The sequence below is a fragment of the Ranitomeya variabilis genome, chromosome 4 (assembly GCF_051348905.1).
Source record: "Ranitomeya variabilis isolate aRanVar5 chromosome 4, aRanVar5.hap1, whole genome shotgun sequence".
NCBI lineage: Eukaryota > Metazoa > Chordata > Amphibia > Anura > Dendrobatidae > Ranitomeya > Ranitomeya variabilis.
Window position 1 is genome coordinate 93,160,071 of NC_135235.1, and position 16,114 is coordinate 93,176,184.

Below are 16,114 nucleotides of genomic sequence, written 5' to 3' on the forward strand. Positions count from 1 at the left end.
GGCAAAGAGATCTCCTTTATTGCCTTCAGACGTAATATCACTCCCCCTGGTGGAAGAACAATATTACTGCAACGACCAGGACTCTGGGGCGCTGCACTTGCACACCTCATCCATATTCAGCATGGGGTCTTCAAATATTGAAGCAGTGCCTACAGTTTATGAATTTCTGAAACTTCACTAATTTAGTTTAGAAAAAATTAGAATATCATCAAAGTTAATTTATTTCAGTTCCTCAATACAAAAAATGAAACTCGTATATTATATAGTCATTATAAACATAGTGATCTATTTCAAGTGTTTATTTCTGTTACTGTAGATGATTATGGCTTACAGCCAATGAAAACCCAAAAGTATTCTATAATGTTGATTTGCCTCTAATATGACAAGTACTGATACAGCGCGGAATATTAACTACAAAATTTCCCTTTGAAGACATTATTCTCTCTGGTCGGTGAAGACCTGTGGATCTGCAGCAGCCGCTATCAACATGCTCTAATCTCATCCTAACCAGGTGAGCAAATTTGGTGTATATTCTCCTCTGTGTAACGTGGATAAGACCCTATTGCGCTCTTTGTCTCCCCATTGTTTTACAATAAGTACTGATACCCTGAGACCTGTGGACCTTAGATCACCAGAGTTAGCCATCTGCTAAAGCACAGGATCTACATGTCACCTACTCCAACAGTGACATAGTGCAGAATCGCCACTATCAGGACTTATTTTCCAGAACACACACCTGGACTAGTAAGTGACTAAGTGACCAATCATTACTATATATTAGGTCGGACTCGGAGTTCCACTTGCGAGAGCCTCGCATCACTTCACCCTGCACAGCCGCCCGTTCTTTGGACAGGAGTGTGCAGCTGCATAGAAATACAGATGTTTCGGGTGATGCAATGCAAGGCTCGCGCATCGCTCTCGCATAATTGGCATATAAGGGGATGACTTATATAAAGCCCCTCTGCTGTGTGGTATTGTAGAATGTACAATAGCTATCACTCACGTAAGAAGTGAAATCTGGCATTGTACTGTACCTATATTTCTCTGCTGTATCGGTGCATCATGAATCACGGTATGTGTTAAAGGGGGGGCACTGAGACTCTTTCGCCCGGGGCCCTCAAACACCTGGAGCCGGCCCTGACTGGGGGACACTAGATGTAGGGTTTGATTAGTGAACTGAATCTTTACCAAAGAATAGGAAAACCTACCTATGACAAAGTTGTTGTACTTCACACTTCAGATGCTGCAGAACCCAAATCTTTGCTCCAATTCCTTTTAAAAAGAGGTTCTGCATTAGCTGTATCAACACCTGTTATATTAAATACTGTACCATACAGGTAAGATTATTAGATGCCACCTCTCAGTTATGGGATCTCCAGCCTTCCTCTATGACACTGTAACTCCTTAGGAAAACTGCAATAAGTCGATCACTAAATATGTATACTTTTTTTTTTCCACCAGTGTTTGTAATTCATAGATTGACCAGTAGGCGCCGCTCTAACAGCATTCACATACACAGTACAGTCCGTTATAACGTAAACCATTTACTAATTCATTTGTAGAATAGATTAAGCTTTATTCATAACAAACAAAACAAAAAAAAAATACTTTGTCGAATTAGCGCCTAAGACATATTTTGGAATGAAATGGTGGCCATGTACGTGGAGTACACTTGAAGATATAACTTGGAATTGAAGACAATATAAAAAGAAAGGACATTTAAAAGCATTTGCGGTGCACAATGGAGGGGCCGGCTTCATCGTATTCTGGTTTGCTGATCCACATCTGCTGGAAGGTAGACAGGGAAGCCAGGATGGATCCACCAATCCACACAGAGTACTTGCGTTCTGGAGGAGCTATGATCTGCAGGGACAAAAGGACAAGTCAGCGGCTGACGGAGTTTGTAATTCTATTTACAGTACATGCAAATTGCCTCTTCAGAGAAGAAGAGGACTAGAACCAGTGTCAGACTGGGGTGCCAAGGGCCCACCAGTAATAATGACTTTGGGGGTGCCCATTTTTCACCTGCATACAAATATTACACTACCCTCTTTCCCAAATTTACCTATATCTCTACATAATAATAAACTGGGTAGTTTGGTTCATGAATGATGAGATGCTGTTTTTTTCTGTACAGAGTGAATCAAGTAAATAATGCCAAGTACTGCCCATACAGTGGGGTTGGGGGCCCAGATCTGCACAGGGGCCCACCGGGGGATTCCCCTGTTCTTCCTATGGGACAGTCCGAGCCTGACTAGAACTCTAGTGCTACCTTTTGGAAGTAGCAATAGCTGAAGAGGTAATTTGCATATTTAATTTCCCAGAGGACCATGCACGGTGTATAAGTCTCCTCACTCTGACATGACAGGCCTGGCTTGTTACTCTGCAGCAGGAGACATGTTATCCCTTAGATCCCATATTTACTGCACACAAAATTCCAAACCTATAAAAGTCACATCTGTAGTCTAGATGACTTGTCAGATCAATGTTCTGTATATTTAGACTATATGGGAACCTGTCAGTTATCTTTTTTACCTCCACATTGAGAATATAATGTACAATGAATTATGCCTCACTTTCTTGTTAGGCTGTGCATGTTATCATGTGTAAAGTGTGACCTTAGTATACTTTTTTTCATAAATCAATAGCGATGATAAGGAACTATAGTAAGGGTACCGTCACACAGTACCATTTTGATCGCTACGACAGGTCGATTCGTGACGTTCTAGCAATATCGTTACGATATCGCTGTGTCTGACACGCAGCAGCGATCAGGGATCCTGCTGAGAATCGTACGTCGTAGCAGATCGTTTGGAACTTTGTTTCGTCGCTGGATCTCCCGCTGTCATCGCTGGATCGTTGTGTGTGACAGCGATCCAGCGATGTGTTCGCTTGTAACCAGGGTAAACATCGGTTAACTAAGCGCAGGGCCGCGCTTAGTAACCCGATGTTTACCGTGGTTACCAGCGTAAATGTAAAAAAAACAAACAGTACATACTCACATTCCGGTGTCTGTCCCCCGGCGTCTCAGCTTCTCTGCACTGTGAGCGCCGGCCAGCCAGAAAGCGAGCACAGCGGTGACGTCACCGCTCTGCTTTCCGGCTATGGTGCTTACACAGTGCAGAGAAGCAGAACGCCGGAGGACAGACACCGGAATGTGAGTATGTACTGTTTGTTTTTTTTACGTTTACGCTGGTAACCAGGGTAAACATCGGGTTACTAAGCGCGGTCCTGCGCTTAGTAGCCCGATGTTTACCCTGGTTACTCGGGGACTTCGGCATCGCTCCAGCGCCGTGATTGCAAAGTGTGACCGCAGTCTATGACGCTGGAGCGATAATCATACGACGCTGCGACGTCACAGATCGTGCTGTCGTAGCGATTAAAATGGTACTGTGTGACGGTACCCTAAATCTCATTCTTTCTCCTCCTGGACTGTTCTTTCACTATTAATTCATAGGTGAAATGTGTATTCAGTGAGGGCGGATTTTCACATTACTGAGTTAGGAGATGACTGCTGATGATTCTACAAGGTCTCTGGGGAGGTGAGGAGGAGGAAGGAGCTGGAGGCAGACACAGACATTCTGCTGCAAGTTCTCCTGCATGGATTGGTTCATGTTAAGCCCACCCATCAGTCCCACCCCAGGAACACCTAAAAGTGGGTGGGTATAACAACTTTTGATTATTATGTAACCCTCTTTTTGGTTAGGAAAATGACAAAATTTGACATGATTGTTTCCAAAAATTCAGGACTGTTTGGTTTATGCAGCCCATAGTTATATGTCTACTTATACAGGTCTCAAGGTCAACTGTGATAATAACAGCCACCTAAAATAAACAGAATAGTACATAAGGCTATAGTGGTGGGAGTGCAGTGGCAACGCAGCCAAAGATCCACCCACTTGCTATGAAACTATGGAAGGAAATTCAGCTGCACTATTTGGCTGTACCCTAAGTAAATTGCTGCTGCTCTCTGACTCACTTTGTCTACAGATATAGCAGTGCTGAATAAGTCATTTATCTACTGCAATTGGGGTGCATCGTCAAGGCATCATAATAGCTCTGGATGGTCATAGTTCCCAAGGTGAACCCTTATTGCACCACACATATAAAAGTAGATTGTGCTGAATGCCAAATAGCATACCCAGCTCTGCTACATTTGTGTGCTGTCCCTGATTACATCAGCTCTGAGTTGAGCAGTGACTAGTTATCTTTTGGATTCTTGCTGCCCGCTATGTTTCTGTCTTACCAGCAAACGCTTGTATTGTCATCTAATTTTCAGCTGTAGGACTTTATTCTGTGGCCTACCACGCACACAATATGGTCAGATTTAGCAAAGGTGAAACAAAGATTTGCTTTAACTGAAAGGTGGAAACCCCCATTATGAAGATTAGTGTTTAATTTTCGCTTTTATATGTGGTTTACTGCCTCCAGATGCACAGAAATTTGCTAAACACTTCCTTTTCTTTAACTTAGAAGATGTACACATATATGACCCAAAGCCAAGAATATAGAAAATGCTATAAAGCTATATATATATATATATATATATATATATATATATATATATATATATATATATATATATATAATACATTTATACTGTAATACTAGACTGACTGTGGAGAAATTGGAAAGCCATGCAGGGGCTCATTAATGTAGAATATTTACCTTAATTTTCATTGTGCTGGGAGCCAAAGCAGTGATTTCTTTTTGCATTCTGTCAGCAATGCCAGGGTACATGGTGGTACCTCCTGACAGTACATTGTTGGCGTACAGATCCTTCCTGATATCAATGTCACATTTCATGATGCTGTTGTAAGTGGTTTCATGGATACCAGCAGATTCCATTCCTGTGTAATGTGATGAGATTTATAGGTTAACATGTGACTACTGTTCACTCATCTTAATGTAGTGATAAAAGACCGGTGGATGAACCAGTGACAAAATAGTCGTGGTAATTTAATGGTTAATGATGCCTCGATGGGGAACCTAACGGTAAGGCTCTGGTCACATGTCTGATCAGACATTCCGTTTGTTTGTTCTATTTGTAAACAACGGAATCAAGGGAACCTGTCATCAGGATTTACCCCCAGCAGGTATTGGGAGCGCTTTATTACCTCCTAACACCCTCTTTAATGATGCTGACATTAGCTCTAAACACAAAAATGGAAGTGCTTATAAACTAAATTGAACTGATCCTGCTCTCCCTGCTTGTGGTCACAGGACTAGTGCGGGACCATTGGCACTAGTCGGGGGGAACATGCCCACAGACATCCTGACATGTGCGGGTAGAGCAAGGAGGTGGAGAAGGATCTGTCCCGTTTCTCCGCCTCCCTGCTCTGTACACACGCCAAGATGTCAGTTACATTGCTGTGGGCATACTCCACCAGCACAGTGGTATTGATTGACAGTGGTCCAGTCCCAGGATAGTTCGGTGACCGCAGGCAGGGAAAGCAGGGACAATTAAACTTAATTTTTAGACACGTATATTTAGCATATAGGTTTAATACAGGCATCATTAAGGAGGGTATTAGGAGACAAAAAATATGCTCCTATACCATCCAGGGATGAATCCTGATGAGTTTTCCTTTAAGTGATCCATTGCATCACTTATGCAAACAGAAGCACAGAGGCCCCATTGATTATGGTGTTCCATTTTTTTTAGAACTGAAGAAAAAGTTCCGCATACAGGACTTTTCTCTTATGTTTTAAAAATGGAGCTCATTTCGATTCCATAATTGATCATTTATTTCATAGTCTGTTTCTAAAACAGAAGACAGAAACTGAATGTCTGACACGTGACAAGAGTCTAAGGCCACGTTCACACATTCAGTATTTGGTCAGTATTTTACCTCTTGTTTGTAAGCTAAAACCAGGAGTGGGTGATAAATACAGAAGAGGTGACTATTATACTTTTCCTCTGCTTGTTCCTCACCTGGTTTTGGCTTACAAATACTGATGTAAACTACTGACCAAACGTGTGAATGTGGCTGAAGGCTGTCGGCAGTCCATCTCATTAATGACACCATAATGAAAATTCATTGAATGAACTCACCAATGAAGGATGGCTGGAAGAGAGTTTCAGGGCAGCGGAACCTCTCATTGCCAATGGTGATGACCTGACCGTCCGGAAGTTCATAGCTCTTTTCAAGGGAAGAAGAAGAGGCGGCAGTGGCCATTTCATTTTCGAAGTCCAAAGCGACGTAGCACAGTTTCTCTTTAATGTCACGGACAATTTCTCTTTCAGCTATACAGAGGAGAAAAGGCAATGATCACTATTGTTTGTTGTCCCTAGTGAAGGGTAACTTATGGGAAACCATTAGTCTTACCAGTAGTTACAAAAGAATAGCCGCGTTCAGTCAAGATCTTCATGAGGTAGTCTGTTAGGTCACGACCAGCCAGATCAAGACGCATAATGGCATGTGGGAGGGCATAACCTTCATAAATTGGTACATTGTGGGTGACACCATCACCAGAGTCAAGTACGATACCTAAAAAAGAGGAATCGTTGGTCAATTGACGTATTTTTGTTTACTGGATATGACAATCCTACAGCAAATCTTCACAGCTAAGTGATTGAGCTCTAGATATTCTATTGGTTGGCTCAGAATTTTAGCTGAGGTTCCCTGAGATTAAATAGTTTATTATTGTGGTTACTTGTTTCCAGTCCTGAGTTTTACTTACCAGTTGTACGGCCAGAAGCATAAAGGGATAGCACCGCCTGAATAGCAACGTACATTGCTGGTACGTTGAAGGTTTCAAACATAATCTGCAAGTAAAGCACGAGTGATGAGAAGACACGTTAAAAGCACATTCTGTAAACCAAAAGTCTAGAAGACAACTACTCAGAATACTCTCAAGTTTTGGGGGATATCCTTATAGAGAAGCTACTGGTATGTCTTTTACCAGGAGTGTAGGTATATGGGTTAGCCGAATATTTGACCTAGGTGCTGAGGGCACCAATAAGATACACAGTCATGACAAGGGTATTTTGAATTAGGCCTAGGGCACTGACTTTAAACATTGCCACAAGTGAAAAAAGGTGTCTTTCATCTATATCTAACAATTTTTGGACTTTTTGGTCTAATGGTAGAAATAATTTTGCCGAATGAGGGTATATTAAATATGATGCTCTATAATTCTATTGTTTGTACCTGGGTCATTTTTTCACGGTTTGCTTTGGGATTCAAAGGAGCCTCTGTGAGAAGGGTTGGGTGCTCCTCTGGAGCCACACGCAATTCATTGTAGAAACTGTGATGCCAGATCTTTAGAGAAAAAAATGACATTGATTTACATATTACTGGTATTTTATTCCTAGTTTATTACAATAAATGCATTAACCGACTGACATACCTTCTCCATGTCATCCCAGTTTGTGATGATGCCATGTTCAATAGGGTACTTCAGTGTGAGGATACCTCTTTTGCTCTGAGCTTCATCACCAACATAGCTGTCCTTCTGACCCATACCTACCATCACACCCTGTGTAAGCAGAAAGAACAGATTATCCATATGAACTTTGGAGAATTAGTGGAAGTGAAGCGGTTATGAGTGTAGTAGGGGTAGTGTTTTATAATTGGTATATAGATGTATGTGTGTATTACTAAATGTATATAGCTCCGATTCATCAAGACTGGTGTTTTGTACCATTTGTGGGAGTAAGATGACCCAAATTCACTTAGATGCCTCATCATGAATTTGATGCATCTTTCGATTGTAATTTACGCCCCTAGTTGGTGGCAAAGTATGATAACTTCGTCAGCTGTGCTTGGCCACGCCTCCTCCTACCAAAGCCACACCCACTTTCCAAAACTTTGTCAATGATGGCCGAGACTGGCATATAAACAAAGTCACATCACGTTTATGCACACGAGTTGCTCAGAAATTTTGCAATAACTGCTTGATGAATTGGAGCCTACGTATCCATCTTAGACTCTGTGTGATAGGCAAGATAAGGAGTGCTATGGTGAATAATCCTAAAATGTCATAGACATGAAGAGTAGGATTCAATATGGAAATGTAAAAAGGATATCACATCCCAAATGGAAAATATATAGGAAACCAAGAAGCTAGTGTAGTAGACAGAATTAGAAATGTAATATATAGTAATATGACTGTTATTGATAGGATATAATGATACTACAAAGAAACTTTCAAGGTCTCTTCTTTTACCTGATGTCTGGGGCGACCCACGATGGAAGGGAATACGGCTCTCGGAGCGTCATCCCCAGCGAAGCCAGCCTTACAAAGTCCAGAACCATTGTCACACACCAATGCAGTAGTATCTTCTTCGTCGCACATTTTGCTTTGTTATAACTTACTCGAGCCTCTCAAACAAGAAACCTGTGGAGGAAAGGTGCCAGAGATATGTAAGGGAGCAGACATAGGAGTTAGTAAAGATTTTACTTAAAATATTAAATAATCACGATCTCAGAGTAAATTACATGCCACTCTCTATTTATTTTTTATCAGCTATGATCTAAAGTTGATGAGTTTTCTCAGAAAAAAAATAATTAATGGATACATTGGTATGATCCAGAAGCTGGGAGCTTCATGTGCCCCATCATGACAATTATGGCCCCTAAAGGTGTAACGCCCAGGGCACCCTATTACTATCGGATCTTCAAGAGATGGTGGGTGTCGACAGCTCTTCCACTTCTTTACAAATGTACTCAGGTTCAGCAATGAGGTGGCCCAGAGCTGTAGCCAGGCTTTCTTTCACCATGAGCGAAGGTTCAGTTTCTTCCTCCTAGGCCTGTATCTAAATATCCTGGCCAGGGGAAGATCCCCCAATCATCTCCCGCCTATGGAACATGCCATAGTTGCTCCACCCACTTCACCCCCCAGATACGCCCCTGAGGAGTCCCGGCTTGGGCTTTGTTAGGCTTTTGTAATTTCTACAAAGAGAATCATGTATGATGAGTAATGAAGTTTGCAGGAAAATTATTTAGAGATAAATATTCCTTGTGACAATTATTAAATCTGTTTAGGTAAAATTGAAAGGTCAAAATATTTTAAATTTGTTTTATGTGCCAATTTTTCTTAGACTATATTCCTAGATTAGATCTGGTAATTATTAGCCAAGTTATTATCTCAGAGGAGACAAAAAACAAACTAAAGCAGAACAAGGGGAAAGGGCGTGCTGTTATTTATAGTCGCACAACACTGTACAAGAAATTCCCTATGGGAAATCCCTATGCGATAGCACCTGCACTCTGACCGCACCCTCTAGTGCTATCTCTATTAACAGCATACTAGGTTTCCAGTTTGTGAGATTTCATAAGAAAAGAAAATAATAAATTGTTTCAGCAAGTTTGAACATCTTCATATTTCACAATAGCAATGACTCATCTGTAAACTTTTCTAAATGCTGAAAACCCCTTTAAAAATTAGTTTCTTACTTTACATCTGTTCTAACTTCTGTCCCATTTGCAAAAAAAAAAAAAAAAAAATTGAAACTCAAAATAAATAAAAGGTTGTCTAAAAAGCATGGCTGGGGATGTAGTTGTTTGTTAGGGAGTACGCAGGCATTGCTGTCCTACATGCCACACATGATGGAAGTGGCTGCTCATAATATCCATTTCCTAATTAGGCAATAGTCTGTCAAACCTCTGTTTTGGGAGCAGAATTCCAGGTCAGGGGTTTTGTTCGTTCAAACTCACATCCAAGACTCACTGCCAGCCACAAAAAAAAAAAAGGCAGCCGGGGAGGGGTTAGCGGAAAAAAATCAGATTTACAAAACTACTCCAAGCACGCACCATATTTAGTCATAGACCACCAAACTGATCAGTACGGTTGTAGCAGAGTTGAGTTTGACAGTTGACATAACTCGGCACAGGAATGCAGACTAAACCTGCGGAGCGACTATAACCCACAGAACTATGACTATGCACATATGCAGCCTCAACGGGACGGGAAAACAATCTCAGCCCTGCTACATCATAAAGGCAGGTATCCTCTCCTGTCAAACTGTCATATGGAGTGCAGGCCTATATTAGTAATCCGACGTTTGCAAGAACATGACCATGATTCTCCTCTGGACCTGTCTGCACATAACCCTAGTCATTTCCAGCATTTATCAAACATTTGCTTTGCTGTACTGAGTCCTACTTCCTTCCAGGCAACACATGGTTAAGCATCTGCTTCCAGTTTTCTTTAAAATTAAGGGAAAAGTCCCAAACCATATGAAAATATAGTTTAAAGTGCACGCGTTCAGTTAGAATTTACAAATGTAGCAGAGCTGAACTTGTCGTTTTAGTATTTGGGTTTCTTTCAAACTGGTTTAGGGCCGTCTGGTGTGAATTCACAGTATGATTTCACTATGACTTGAACCATAAGACAATCTCAGCTCTGCTAGGTCTTTATTTCAGCCATTCATGAAGCCCCCAAGTAATACGAAGGAAATGATAGCATAAGGAAAGATGAAAGAAGAGTCATATATCATGCCCAATCCCATTGCAGAGGCAGTAGGAGCTCGGTGTACCGGTGACTGGGTATCACTTACCCTGACAGTGCTTTGCTGGGGTTAGCTGCTCCGGGATGGTGCACTGGAAATCTGGAACATGTTTGACTATATAGTCTGTTGGCCTGTTCTCCTCCCACCAGCTTCCCAAAGAAGGAGCACAGACAGACTTCTACCCCATCTCTCACTCTAACACATCCATATAGGGACCTCAAGACAAAAACCTCTAATCTGGGTGGATGAGGACCCTGGGTCTCTTCCATTGCATTCCAGTATAGTACTCAAGAAACAGGAGGAGATTTCAGCTGTGGAATATAAACAAATGTAAAAATTCGGGACAGCTGGTAAAATACTGACATACTGTACTACTGACAGGCCGCCCCCTGGCATCGAGTAATCATACTTCCATACAGGGCAGATACATTGTACGTCTGTCGGGAGAAAGGTGTTGTGCGTGCTGTGAATGTACCAGTTCATATAGGAATCTGCTCTCCAGAAAGGGAGTGACACACAAATCCCTGCTGCTTTAACTATACGAGTAAGAATGCTGCTAATGTGGTGCTCAATACATATAGTACTGATCACACCTGTTCATGCATTGGTTTTCCTTATTAATTTTGGGGTGTGCACATTGTGGATTCAGACTGATGACAGCAAAGCCACAAAAGAACATATAAGGAGTAAAGAAAAGCAATATACAAACCAGAACATGTTTTTTTTTTCCTTAGAATCCTCAAAGACCCCCTCTGTACTGGTGACATCTTTACAAGCCTCTAGAATTTTCTTAAGCAGCTTGATTATGTAGACACCTGGAATAGACACCACAGTTGAGCTTCATCAAGGGCTCAACTGTGGAACCTCTAGACATCAGAAAGTGTTTGAGACAATCAGGTGTGTTTTGCAGAGGAAGTTGGGACACAATACATATAGTGCTGAACCCTATTCCACAACTATTCTAAGCCAGGATATGGCAAGATCCACTCATCGAAGAGAAACGACAGTCTATCATAACGGTAAGGCAAGAGTCAGTCAATCAGGAAGATTGCTAGAACAATGGAGGTATCCTCAACTGCAGTAATGAAAATCTTTGTCAATATGATGCAACTGGCTCCAATTAGGGACCGCACCAGAAAAGGAAGTCCAAGAAGTACCTCTGCAGCGGAGGATAAGTTCATTAATGTTACCAGCTTCAGAAACTGCAAATTGACAGCAAGTTAGATAATAGCCCTAATAAATGATGCACCATTATCAAGTAGGAGACACACCTCAACATCTTCTGATCAGAATGCTAGAAGTAGGATTTTATGGTCAAATTTCTGCAAAGAGACAACTAGTGAGAGCATCAAACGAGAAGACTTATTTAGGCCAATCAACACAGGGATTGGACTTTAAATCTATGGAAATCTGTACTGTGGTCCAAGTCAAATTTGAGGTTTTTGGTACCAATTTTATTTTTATTAAAATCTCTTCTCATTTTGGGCTTTTCAGGGAACTGAGTGGTCCTAATCAGTGATACATAAGTATGCAACAGTCGCTGATTTTAAATGCCTACTTGACCAGGAGAGCCAAGAATAACCAGGGATTTAAATAAATAAATATTTTTTTAAAAAATTTTTTTCTAACAAAATGATATATTAATGTGCTCAGCTTCTGTAACTTTATAACGTAGATGGGGCTACATTTTCAATTTGATCATGTTCCTAAAAGCCTTCACAGTCTGAGACGATAAACATTGGAGATGGAAATACCTTATATTCTCTACGCTGACCTCCAAACTATGACGAAAACACAATGGACATGACAGATCTACTGCTGTTTACTAAAGAGACCTCATACGGGTGCTCTGATCTCACCAGGACGGTATTCTTGAAATGCACTCCATGAGCAATAAACTGTTTCCTTGTACTACTCTTACCTTATTGGTATTCTTTAGTTCTGCTGTCAAATGAAGAAGTAGAGTATCAAGTATCAAGTTTAGTATCAAGTAAGTAAAGCAAATAATTCAATGTATGGAGACAATTGGTGTGAATGGAATAATCAAAGGGCATTAGGATTTACGTGGGATGTCCCTGCTACCATAGTTTCCTCAAGGATCGCACCATTGTTTGCAGAAACCATATCCATTTTGCATATAACTCACTACATAAAATCAAAATGCCACACAGGGATAATTCCCTTTATCTGCTTTGTAATTGTCTGTGGGCCACATGTTGACTGAGAGCAGCGGATATTCCTAAGACCTTACACTTGTCGTACTTCATGTGGCTGTATAATTTGAAGAAGGTAGGAAAATCATGTAAAGTCTGTATCCCATCATCTAACCTGCTATAATTTAGCCATATGGATATTGTATGGTGACAGCGTGCCAGATTGAGGCATCATGTGAACACATGTGGCGCATATGCAGAGAAAGGATGAAGGGCTGTGCTAAACATGGTCACGGGTTACCTTACCACCCAAATCAAGACATTTCTAAAAAAAATTCAGAAACATTGCAGAATAAACCTTGACAGGACTACAACATAGTAATAATCCCTAAGGCCATCATATGTTTTTAGAGTGACATTCAATGGCAGAGATATATAACTGTAGCTCTACATTCGCTTATGTCTGGCCTTGTTGTGTCAGTAAGTGCTAAAGGTCTTGGGCTCAGGCCCCAGATCTCTGAGGAGCACCACTATGATCTGATTCACTTCGATCCTGTACAAGCTGCTGTAGGCCGGCGACCTACAAAACATCACTGTCCTTTGCAGGCCATGCAATGATGTCAGTGCATTACGCTGGATGCTACGGAACGCTAGTTAGTTCAGGGCAAAATAGGACATGTTGTGGATCATATCACGTGAGCATAAACTTTATTATTTTCTGCAGGGGTGTGGCACACTGGGGGCATTATTACTGAAGGAGACACTCTGGGGGGCAGCAAAATTCATACTAAATGGGAATTCTGGGAGGGGTCTTATTACCGGAGATATTGCTTTTGGAGGCCAACTCTTAAAGCGAACCTGTCAGTTGTTTTGTCCGATATAAGATGTGGCCACTGCCTTTCAGGGCTTATCTACGGCGTTCTATAATGCTGTAGATAAGCCCCCGATCCGACCTGAGAGATAAGAAAAATAAGTTTTATTATACTCACCTGGGGGGCGGTCAGGTCCGATGGGTGTCACAGGTACGGGTCCGATGCCTCCCATCTTCTTGTGATGCCGCCCTCCTGCTTGCTTCACAGGCTCCCCAGCATCGCGCTCCTGATCAGGTGTACTTATCTTCCCTGTTGAGGGCAGAGCAATGTACTGCAGTGCACAGGCATCGGGAAAGGTCAGAGAGGCCCAGCGCACGGGGAACAGTGTAGTGGTGGGCACAGAAGATTCGGGAAGTAGACAGCTATAGTATAGGTACGGTTACAGTATTTGGGAACAGCGCCAACATGGAAGGGGAGGTGTAGTTAATAAAAAAGGAACACTTCCTGCTTTAGATTAGACGAGGAGATTAGATAAAAGTATAGTGATCAGAAGTTCAAGGTCATAGGGATGGAAAGCACGGGTAATTATGGATGATGTGGCAGCATGAGAACGGCAGCGACAAACTTCAGTGGATCTTCCCGGGACACCCGGGGCCTAAGGACCAAACTAGGCATGGAGAAGCCTGCTTTATTCTCTTCCCATAAGGGGAAGCCGGATGGGAAACCACATATGAAAGTCAGAGCCAGGTGGAATATCCCAGAGTCCAGAAGTGCTAACCAGTAGGATAGCTCAGGATGAAAATACTGTAACCATGATAAATGTTGCGGTGTAACTACAAATGAACTTGGACTGCTCAGTGAAGTTAACCTGCAGCGCCCCAGAGTCAGGTCGTTGCAGTGACGTCGCTCTTCCACCAGGGGGAGTGATGGTACGTCTGATTGCACTAAAAGAGTTCACCTTGCAGGTATCATAGACACACATTACACTTCACACTCCGACCGCCAGGGGGAGCAAAAGGTCCTATCTACTAGGCCACTCCTCACACATGGGTAAAACTGGGGGTTGGATAGTAAGTTAGGGAGAAAGTAGCTGGGGAGAGTTCGAGAGAGGACCTGTCAGGGGTGGGATCCTGACAGCGGCCTAGCACAGACAGATCGTTAAGGAGCCGTATAGCGGCAGACTCCTAAGAAAGGACACGAAGCAAAGCATATTGTGGAGAAGTGAGAAACGGGATCACAGCACAAAGGAGATAGAACCAGAAGGAGTCGTGCCTCAAGATCAGCAACATCCTTCTGAGGCGCGTAGCCGGTGGCCGGAACGCCGAGGAAGTAATAGACTCTACGCATTACTTTGAACTACGGCAGGGCAGTTAACTTTAGGTTGGCTGTCTCACCTTTACACCTAACGAAGACAACGGAGGCAATTGTGGGAGAGGGGCGTCTCTAGGGTCCCTATAAAATAACTCCAGGCCTACCCCGTCATACGGGTGCGTCCTATCCATATCATCTGGGGGACGGAGAGAGAAAGAACAGAAACATACACGACAGTTGTGAGGACTATCCCGTGGTGCTCAGCAGGGAGGTACTACAACACACAGGCGCTGGTAGGAAGGCTACTGATTTCCACCTGTAAAGGGAACTCTGGATGTGCCTTCGGACCGGCCGGTCTCAGCCAGCCCTGTTAGCAGTGCTCTGGATTGCGGATGCCGAAGCCTTCAGTAAAGAGGTAAAGAGACTGCAACCCTGTGTCCTCGTTATTTACTGCGACCTACACTGTCATCTACAACTTTAATTGGGCGCCCCTTAGCAGGGCCACGGACCAGGCCAGGCCACCGTGACATCCCCAGAACCGAGAGAGAGACCCGGTACCGAGTACCCCGCTGCCCTGCGTTTGAGGGCCACTCCAAACCCCTTCACCCAGAAGCTTGTTTTCACCTTCCTGACCAGGTGAAATTTTTACAATTTTGACGACTATGATTTTATGTGGAATAACTCTGGAACACTTCAACGGTCCCCACCAATTCTAAGACTGCTTTTTCGTGACATATTGTACTTCATGATAGTGGTAAAATTTGTTCAATACGACTTGCATTTATTTGTGAAAATTTTGGAAATTTTGAAAATTTTGCAATTTTTAAACTTTTAATTTGTATGCTCTTAAATCAGAGAGTTATGTCACACAGAGTAGTTAATTAATAACATTTACTACATGTCTGCTTTATATCAGCACCATTTTTGAAACATAATTTTTTTTTGTTAGGAAGTTAGAAGGGTTAAAATTGACCAGTGATTCCTCATTTTTCCAACAAAATTTACCAAACCATTTTTTTTAAGGACCACATCACATTTGAAGTGACTTTGAGAGGCCTATATGACAGAAAATACCCAAAAATGAAACATTTAAAAACTGCACTCCTCAAGGTGTTCGAAACCACATTCAAAAAGTTTATTAATTCTTTAGAGGCTTCATACATAGGAATTAATGGAATGTGGAAGGAAAAAACTGAACATTTAACTTTTTTGTCAAGAAATTTTACTTTAACCCCTTCATGACCCAGCCTATTTTGACCTTAATGACCTGGCCGTTTTTTGCAATTCTGACCAGTGTCCCTTTATGAGGTAATAACTCAGGAACGCTTCAACAGATCCTAGCTTTTCTGAGATTGTTTTTTCGTGACATATTGGGCTTCATG

The 16,114-nt window shown here is 42.1% G+C and overlaps 1 protein-coding gene across 1 annotated transcript; it reads right to left on the reverse strand.

Annotated features, from left to right (window-relative positions):
• Nucleotides 1–1,524: 1,524 nt before the first annotated feature.
• ACTA2 (actin alpha 2, smooth muscle) lies at nucleotides 1,525–10,638 on the reverse strand. The gene is made up of 9 exons (XM_077258925.1): nucleotides 10,505–10,638; nucleotides 8,173–8,343; nucleotides 7,354–7,482; nucleotides 7,155–7,265; nucleotides 6,685–6,769; nucleotides 6,330–6,491; nucleotides 6,056–6,247; nucleotides 4,669–4,850; nucleotides 1,525–1,863 (listed from the first exon to the last, which is right to left on the reverse strand). The coding sequence occupies exons 2-9, from the start codon at nucleotides 8,299–8,301 to the stop codon at nucleotides 1,720–1,722; spliced, it is 1,134 nt and encodes a 377-aa protein (XP_077115040.1). The 5' UTR covers nucleotides 8,302–8,343; nucleotides 10,505–10,638; the 3' UTR covers nucleotides 1,525–1,719.
• Between the last annotated feature and the right edge of the window lie 5,476 nt (nucleotides 10,639–16,114).